Here is a 10,168-nt window from a genome sequence, read left to right as displayed (position 1 = left end):
AGATGTGATCTTGATGAAAACATGTGGCCTAACCCTGAAGATCGCAGAGATTAGATACAGTAATTTTGTGTTTTTTTTTCTTTCTTTTTTCTGTTCTATCAAACCGTGTTTCTACTGTACCTCCTGTAGTAAACAGTAAAGGAATAAAAACTGATTTGCTTTTTACTGGAATGCTTATGAAACCCAGTACTGTACATGTGGACATACAGTTCCCAACCAAGAAATTTAGTGTAAAACGGTGAATTGCACGTTTTATGGGCATACATTGTCGGCCCACTTTCAACATGCAGTCTCGCACAAATTCCCTCGTCACTAAACGGCTTGCTCCGCTTAGCTATTTCTTGAGCTACCACGTAGCGAGCCTGTGTTACAGCTTCACCGGTTTTAGCCAAATTTGTGAAAACTGACTGCTGTGCAGTGTAGCCTCTTTTAAGTTGTTCAAGCTTACTGGTGCACTCCTTGCCACTGAATTTATCGTAGGTTTTATGTTTGGTATCATAATGGCGTTTTATATAGAAGTCCTTGCGCATTGCAATTACCTGCCTGCAGATCAGGCAAACGACTTTATCTGACCGGGAGGTTCGACAAAGTAATTGTTTGTCCATTTATCTTGAAACTGCCTTTTCTCCTCGCTGACATAACGTTTTTTTCTCGAGGGGCCCGGCTCCCGCTCTGGCTCTCGCTCCACCATCTCCATCTTCACTCAACCACTGTTCCGTTGATGGCCTTCTGGGAGTGAGGTCAAGTGCGATCGGTCGGACCACACCTGTAATTACTGCTTATGCCTATAGATGCCGCTAAACGGAGATTCATTCTTTCAAAGCAATGTACAGTTTTAACAGTTTTACAGATGTTATCAGATGTTATCGCGGGCCGCCAGAAAGGGCCGCACTTTGAGAACCTATGATTTAGACTGTGTAGAACAGATTTCCAAAGGGCCTATTTACACCTGGTCATTTGTGCGTTTTTACTGATCGGATAGCTATCCATTTTGTTAAAACTGTTCCATTTACTCCTGGCAACATAACCATGTCTCTGCAAAATGAATATATATATAATCTTCAATTCCTGCACTATATGCTAATTTAACTGAGTTCACCTCAATGAAAGCAAGATATGAGCTTCATTTAATTTATCATCAGCTATTTTCAAAATAAAGTAGTGTCACTACTTCTAATGAAGACACCTGTGTTTTAACTTCAGGATGTGATCTTTCAGTTTCATTTGCAGCAGTTTGCAGTTTTCATCTGGAATGCGAATGGCCTCTCTTTGGGAGCAGGATTTGCGTCTGACCTGGGTCATGTCCTAGTGCCCCTCTGTCTCCTTGTAGTTTCCTATTACTTATAGACTATCCACACTCTAATAATAGCCAGTGCAAAAGAAGATTATGATCCATTCCTTTATTACATTCTAAAATAATATAGAACACTTCTAATAACAGAGAAAATGTGTCATCCGTATATGGTTAATGCAGCTGATGCTCGTCTGATAAACATCTGATGATGTTCTCTGCTTTGGCCCCAAGCACTTTATACATACACATATGAAGATTAAAGCAAATCAATAAAAGAATATATGATAAAATGTCAACAACCTGGAAGTTATAAGTGCCACAGAAAGCTATTAAAGTAACCTTTATTCATTAAGCCATATACTCTGTTGCAATGGTAGCATTCATGCTGATTTTGTAATTTCTATGACAATTTCACATAAAGAATTCCAGATTAACATCTTTTTAAAATTGTTTTAATCTCGATGGAAGGCATTACAATGAAGATCGTTTACAGGTCTTTTCTCATTACTCAGAGAATGGATAGATCAGGTATCCACTGAAAGTGTTATAGCCCTGGGTGTCTCCACAAAGCTGTCTGCCTGAGAGCAGCTCAACATAGACTTGACAGCCACGTCTAAGCTGGAGAAGAACAGTCTGAGTACTACTATCCTCTGAATCCTCACGGTTATCCTCCCAGGAGGAGGCAATCAGCTGACCGTTCTTCATCAACTGCAGCTTTTGGTAGAGCCGCTCTCCTGCATCGCCAGCTTTGGAATAAGCCGTGAAGGAGAAGAAGAAGAGACCAGCATGGGGGGCTGTGAATGTACCTGTGAAGAATCAGGTTCAGCTTGAATACTTGTATTGTTGGCTTACTCAGACTTATGTTGAGAAGCTGTTTCTATAAGGATGAATTTAACAAGATGCACTGCATATGGTCATAACATAAATCTAAACAGGAGTTTAGTTTGACCTATACCAAAGAGTATAGAAGCCAAAGCGGCGAAACTCAATAGAACGCTCCATAGCAACAGTTGCCCCCATGACGTGACGGCGCGGCCGCCATTATGGACTGAAAACTGAAGGAAAACGCCGAAAAATAATGTGAGTCAATGGCACTGAACCAACTTAACATAACAAAAACTTAACATAACTTAATTTTTTTCTGGCCGTCATATCTAAATATGAAAACAATTTAAAATACATTAATGAGGATGACCGACGTTAAATGACAGAAAATGTTACGTCTATGTGTTGGTTATGCATGGCCTAATTACCCTATTAATATTACCTTATTTGTGTGTGCATTTGTGTATGAGAAGTTAACTGGCGCTAACGATTTCAGCAGCTTTCAGTCCATAATGGCGGACGCGCCTCCGCAGCGCCATCTACAGACTGTTACCCATAACACAACAGAGTTTCGCCTCTTGGGCTTCTATACTCTTTGCCTATACTAAGCATAATTTAAATGAGATGTTGGGTTAATCATATGCACATGTAATTATACTGGGAACACTTCATGCCACAGCTCAATGAAATAATTTGAATACTAGCATTTGTTTTTGGCCCAGTGACCTTTGTTACATTTGAATCTAAGGCTACGTCTACATTAATCCGGATACATTTGAAAACAGAGTTTTCGTTTAAAAATGCTCTCCGTCCACACTGGCTTTTTCAGGCTTTTCAGTGTGGATGAGAAACTTCTGGAAAATGCTAAATTCACCTTACTGCAAATGCGTAAAACCTCACAAAAGCTCACTGAGATGAAACAGATGGAAAAATAAATAATAAAGTTATCACGCAATTCTAATGACAGGATAATTTTGTGAAATTTCCTGACAACAGTGTGAAAGTGAATAGCACACAACAGGCATAATATCGGTATACGCATGAATCAGAGGTGGACAAAGTACACAACTTCCTTACTTGAGTGAAAGTACAGATACTACTGGTCAAATATTACTCCGTTACAAGTAAAAGTTGTAAAGACCGATTCTTACTTAAGTAAAAGTACAGAAGTACTCGTTTTTAAAAGTACTTAAGAATCAAAAGTAAAAAGTAAATGTCAATGCATTGTTTTATTATTGTTGCATTGTTGAATGTAATACTTACAGTACCTTATGCCTCTGAATCTATGCCTGCCTGCCCTCATATCAATATCACATTTATTTCTAGAACACAGTTCCAGTAGTGGGATTGAATATGAGATTGAATAAGTGCACTCAATAACGTCTACAATGGTTTCGGACACCCAAATGGCTGTTCCCTCAAATAGTGCCCTTGGCTTAGTTTTTTGGCTTTGACGTCAACCCGACTTTCATTTCCAACCAAAATCCAACGTCTGTCCAACGTCGGGTTCTGGCGTAAATCTGACGTTGGGTTTTGACGTAAATCTGACGTCGGGTTCTGGTGTCAACCCGACTTTCATTTCCAACCAAAATCCAACGTCTGTCCAACGTCGGGTTCTGGCGTAAATCTGACGTTGGGTTTTGACGTAAATCTGACGTCGGGTTCTGGTGTCAACCCGACTTTCATTTCCAAACCAAAATCATCCCCTGACTGACGTTACTATTTTCTACTCAAGGACCTTGACAGAAATGTAGTGGAGTAAAAAGTATGATATTTGTCTTTCAAATGTAGTGAAGTTAAAGTAAAAAGTTTCCAGAAAAGATAATACTCAAGTAAAGTACAGATACTCAAAAAGTGTACTTAAGTACAGTACTCAAGTAAATGTACTTTGTTACTGTCCACCTCTGGCATGAATATATATTGGTACAATATGCGTTGCATGACCGAACTTACGTCATCATTATTAAATATCTCCATTTTGACAGTCCACACTACAACGCGAAAACGGCGTTGTGGTGAGCAGGACGATGGCGAGGGTCGTGGGAGAAGGTTGCGAGGCCGTTGGCGTGATTACTAATGAGCGACATATCTCTCACGGAGGAGCGGAAGCAGAAAAGGAGGAGCGACGGCAGTGAAGGACGAGAGAGGACCAGGCCTGGACTATTTTATTTGATGTTTTGGTAACACTTTACAATATAGGTGCACTAATAAGCATTAATTCATGCTTAACTAATGCACAGATAATCATGTGTTAATGTATGACTCATGAAGAACTAAACCATTAATTAATGATTACTGCATCAGCAACTAATAAAGATTCTAAATGGTTAATAGATTAAGTAATATATGAATTGTTATTAATTAAATGTGTCATAATGTATTCATTCCTTAATAACATATTTTATTAACTAATAGTGTAAATTAATGCGTTAATTACCACAATGGGTTGAAGTCATGTACTTCAACTTCGAATTGTCTGCTTTAATTAATTAATTAAATTTAATTTAATTAATTAAATTTAATTAAATTTAATTAAATTTAATTAAATTTAATTAAATTTAATTAAATTTAATTAAATTTAATTAAATTTAATTATTTAATTAATTAAACTGGATAAGATTAAAATCAATGATGAATAAGGGTGGTCCTGAAAGGGCTGTTTCCTTTGATCTTAGAAAAAAAAGTGAAGTAGATTGAATACATTATTTCTCCATTCTGGATGTATTATGTGTTGAATTATTTAAAGAAGAAGAAGAAAGTTATGAGCGCTGCAGTATAGTGTCTGTAGAAATTGTATGTGCTTAAAGTCTAGTGTGACCGTGGCATTATTTTTTCCTTATTTCCTCTCTCTAGCCGAGTTCAAGTCAATTGGTATTGTTTCATGTCCCGGCTCTCAGTTATCCCAGTTATCCTGTACCTGTAGCATTTCAATTCTTCTCTCGATTCACACTACTTGCCTAATCTCACCCCTTCACCGGTTCAGAGACCGCCTCATCAGCTTTTGACCTGTTGGACTGCCTTGTTTAATTAAAATTGTATTCAGTAAACATTCAGAACTGCCTTTGACTCCTCCAATAGTTTTTTTGACATTAGGTTTATGACACAGCCCTAATATGTAAAGTTGTAATGTTGCACGGTGTATTTCGGCCTGCTTACCCAATGCAGAATTGTACCCATTTCCCTGATTGAGTGAGACAGACTGGTAAGAGATGGACATGTTGCTGGTGAAAGGCCCAAGACATCCACTCATTGGTAGCATTGCAGCAGTGAAGGCTATCTTAGATCCAGCTTGAGGATGGGACAGAAAGCAAAGAAAATTCTGCAAACATTTGCATAATGTTTTATCTCAGATAAGTAAATGTGAGGTGACAATTGTGATGACTACCTGTGACTTCCTCTATTTGGCTGTTTAGTTGAGACAGTCCTTCCCATAAGCCAACCAAACGCATGAAGGTGGCCTCCTCCAGCTCAAACAGTGGCTTCGCAACACAACAGCAACCCTGCTGTCTCCTGAATGCACATTCACAGTCCCATCCACCACAGGGCAGAGTCCCTGTCCAACTCACTGAATGGAAGGGAAAAGTAACAAAAGTAAGTAGAAGTGAAACAAAGCCCTGCAAAAGCTGTAATTATATGAACCTGAGAATAATACATGGTCAGATTATTCACCAGCAGTTTCACGCAGGAGGTCAAAGGCCGTGGCAGCCTCTGACCTTGAGCAGAGACAGAGAATCATCAAAATACATGGACCAGCAAGTGTCTTCATCCTCAGAATCCCCAGAATCCAACTGTCCTTTAAAATAAAACTGATTTACATATTTAAAAAAACAAAAACAAAAAACAAATATATATATTAATATGGGATTCAAATCTAATTTAAACCCTTGAAATGTGAACGAAAACCTTCATTATTTTAAACATAACAAAACAAAGAAACTTAAAAATAAAGAATGAATATTATGCCCCAGGTCTCTACTAGAGTGTTCCCCAAACCTGTTCCTGGAGACACACCACTAGTACACATTTTGGCTGTGTTCCCTGTCTACCTTTGGAGACTGCTTACAGTCAACCTGAATCACATGATGACCAATCACATTACCCCTTCGATATCATTGATTTGCTTCCAGAGTTGTACAGATTTGAAGTCTCTTTAAATGGTCAGGTTCACCCAAAAGTGAAAATTATCCCATGATTTTCTCACCCTCAAGCCATCCTAGGTGTAAATTACTTTCTTCTTTCAGACGAATACAATCGGAGTTACATTAAAAAATACCCTGGCTCTTCCAAGCTTTATAATGGGAGTGAATGGTACCATGGTGGAGTAATCCATACACAGGCGCATTAACAGGGGAGGGGCCTACTGGCTGTACGAAAATTATATTTTTAAATAATTATTTGTATACATTGGAGCTTGCGGCAGTGACACCCGTAAATTTCCAGGACTCTCAAATGCATTTTCAGCAAAGCCCTGCTGTGTGAACCGAACCGGACTGGACAAGTGGAGCTATTACTAACTAATATAGACACAAGCTTAACTAATCAGTTAGTAATATCGAATTTAGGACTAAGATAGTTCCTTATTAGGTAATCAATAACCTTTTCCGTTATTGTCTGACTTGTTGTGTTTTCTGATTTGTTATTTTGTTTTCGGAATTTTTATTGAGTTTTAGTCTTTCCATTGCGTTTATAAATTTGTTGTTTTGTTTTCAGAATTGTGGTTTGTTTTGCACTTCTCAGCCACTGTACGGCGTTCACTTGCAGAGCGCACGTTTCCGGATGGCATGTAAGTCTGGAGTAATGAGTTTAGGTAAAAGGAGAGCAGAAGCAGTGGTTGTTCTGTAGGCAAACGTCAGTGACTTGAATTTGATGCGAGCGGCAACTGGCAACCAGTGCAGTTTAGTGAAGAGAGGATTGACATGTCTCTTCGGCTCGATAAAGACCACTCTGGCTGCGGCATCTGGACCAGTTGCAGAGGTTTGACAGAGCAAGCTGGAAGACCAGCCAGGAGAGCGTTACAATAGTCCAGTCTGGATAGAACTAGATATTATGCACAACAGATGAATATTACAGTTAATGAACTGAACTGAATCAACACTGAAGTGACTTGAGCTGAATATTGACACTATTGGCTTGTTGGCCTATTGACACTTTTTACAGAAAAAAAAATACTCCACTGTGTTGAGCCTTCGTCCTCCATCGTGCCATTAATAAGTCATGTGATCGCAGTTGGTGTCCACCTGAGCTGACGTCCCTTTTTTAATGACGTACGACTCGCATTTACTGGGGAATATTTGTCTGTTTACATGGCAGACGCAAATGCACATGTCTGATTCATATCTGATTTATTTCCACATATGAGTGAGGCCTGAAACCGATCGGAGAAAATCGGAATCCATGTGCTTTTTTCCTGCTTGCACGTTCACCGGTCATATCCGATCTGTGCCACATGAGGAAAACATCGGAATTGGGTCACTTGAACCATGCAGTGTAAATGTTTGTGTCTGTGCTTGTTTGTGTTTGTGCCCTTGAGACATGCTGGATGTGCAATGCTAAATGTTTGTTACCGTTGCCCTCATAAACTCTCCATCTCAGTCACCGTCCGACACACCGTCCGACACGAGTCAGGTAAGCAGGTCGCGACCTACATTTGCACACATAGTTTCTATGTATTAGACGCAATAGTGTTAGGAGTGGTGCTAATTATGTATGTTTTACATTTACATTTACATTTACTCATTTAGCAGACGCTTTTATCCAAAGCCACTTACAAATGAGAACAATAGAAGCAGTTAAACTAACAGTAGGACAACAATATGCAAGTGCTATGACCCTTCCCAGTTTAATCTAATGCAGTAAATGTAAATATATATATATATATATATATATATATATATATATATATATATATATATATTTTTTTTTTTTTTTTTAGTTAGTTAGTATAGTTTAGTTATGCGTCTTGTACGCTGAAGATGTTTCTTTCTACATTTTCCGTTGGTAGTTCAGTTCCTTAACTTTAGAAAGAGGGTTTTCTTGTTTTATTCAGTTTTTGATTAAAGCACCACTCTCTCGCTCCTTCCTCTCCACCAGATTGTTTATGGATTTTGCTCGTCCTTGTAACGTTGTACATATTGTAAATATTAATTACTTCATTACTTTACCTTATTACTACTTCGCTTTATTGCAGTTGAAGAATTAAATCTTTCAACTAAGTTGTTGGTTTGTTGTCCGTTCCTTTTCTTTTGCAAGTCTTGACACACACATGCAAATCTTTTGTTATGTCTAATAATATTCCTAGACAAATAACATCTAATTAACGAGGGACGTAACAATTAGTATACTTTTTCTCACTCAATCCCCATGCATGCAGATGAGTGTGATGTTTAAGTCATTTAATTAAACCCGTTAAACTCATTAAATGAAAAAAAATATAGTTTTTCTCTCTGGGCAACAACATCTCAACTTTGCGTTACAAGGTCATCAGCAAATGAGTGTGGCATGTAGAGAACTGTGTTTAGAGTTTTGCAAAAAGTTTGTTTTTCAATTGCAAACTGAGTGTAAAGCATATAATGTGCTTGCAGTTTTGCAGACTTGGTCTGAAGATTCGATATATGAGTGAATGGTTTCACTGAGTGAGCCTCAAGTTCCACTTTTAGTGAGTAAGCAATTTGAAAAAAACTGTAAAGCTAACAGGGGAAATGGATTATTATTATTTTTTTTCAATTAAGTTTTTCAGAAATTCTTATGCTGACAGTATAATTTGTATTAAAATAAAAATGCAAAATATAAGTATTATCACCAAAAGCACTCATATTATTTTCAGTTTATATATTTTAATTAATTATATAATAAACGTGTGAGCCCTAATATACAGTATAAACATATAAGCCAGTGTAGAAATTAAGTAACAGGGAGATCAATGGAGTCAAATAGACAGAAGCTAAAATACGACACTGAAAAACTACAGTGCCAGCTAAGAATAAACATGACAACCAAAAGCATAAATACACCCAAACATAAACCAGGCGTTTGTGAATTATTTATATAAAACTACTACTAAAGTGTCTAAAGGTAGTAACTAGTTACTAATGTATCTAACTATATACAGGTGAGCCTGTAACTGCCTCAACACTATGTTTTTCAAAAGTTGTATGTAAAAAAAACAAAAAAAACATACAAATGAGTTTTCTGCTTACTTATGTTTTTAAATATAATTTATTTTAATACTTACTGCTATGAAGAAACAGATGAGGTGCAGAAGAATGGAGTCAGTCACAGAGTAGAATTGTAAGTGGACCGTTCTTTGCAGATTTATGCAGTGGGTGGAGTTGCTCTGAGTTGCTCTCCCTCTGAAGCATCTGATAAGGCTAAAAAGGTAAAGAAAGGATATGGGACACCACAATGCCTTTCATTTGTTCCACTTGAACATGAATACATGAAAAGGATATTTTGTAACTGATACCCACAATATATTTCTTACCAGGATACTCTGGTCTCTTTCAACTCCTCATGGACTACATATAATATCATGGTGTGTGATTGTTCACCAGTCATTTTAGGAACAAATGAAGAATGTGGCAAAATCTGAAGTCCAAATCTAGAGGTGGGTGCAGGATTTGGTTTCCTGATTCTCAGAACAGGGTGTAGACTAGAGAAAGATGTGAATCTAAGATCATTGTTTACAGTGTTGTCTCATATGTGCCTGTATTTTAATATTATCCCAAATCTTGAGCACGAATTTACTGTGATTGTTATTTAAGATTAAAGTGATATATTGGCAAATAATCACTTATTTTAAAGCCGAGGGAGGGCTATTGAAGTTTATTATGAAACTTGTGTTTGTGTGTCTGCCACAAAGAAAAAATATCCTGAAGGTATAAAAGGCTAAAAGCAATTCTTCCATGATGCGACTAACAAAAAACTGCAGCCATGTCTCTGGCAAACTGCCAGGCACACAAACATGAAATGTCCCAGGCCTGGACCTCTCTCCCTTTCCACTGTCGTCACTCGTCCCTTTATCCTTCCATCCTTCCGGAGATCCTCCATGGA

General features: G+C 37.8%; 1 protein-coding gene across 1 annotated transcript; it reads right to left on the bottom strand.

The window, feature by feature from the left end:
* Positions 1-1,388: 1,388 nt before the first annotated feature.
* Positions 1,389-9,457, bottom strand: cbln18 (cerebellin 18). The gene is made up of 5 exons (XM_084127476.1): positions 9,351-9,457; positions 5,789-5,912; positions 5,505-5,684; positions 5,276-5,407; positions 1,389-2,100 (listed from the first exon to the last, which is right to left on the bottom strand). Exons 2-5 carry the CDS (start codon positions 5,883-5,885, stop codon positions 1,799-1,801), a joined length of 711 nt encoding a protein of 236 aa, XP_083983602.1. The 5' UTR covers positions 5,886-5,912; positions 9,351-9,457; the 3' UTR covers positions 1,389-1,798.
* Positions 9,458-10,168: the final 711 nt, after the last annotated feature.

The sequence above is a fragment of the Abramis brama genome, assembly GCF_963993115.1.
Source record: "Abramis brama genome assembly, chromosome: 10".
In the NCBI taxonomy this organism is placed as follows: domain Eukaryota; kingdom Metazoa; phylum Chordata; class Actinopteri; order Cypriniformes; family Leuciscidae; genus Abramis; species Abramis brama.
This window is presented reverse-complemented; position numbering and strand designations above follow the sequence as displayed.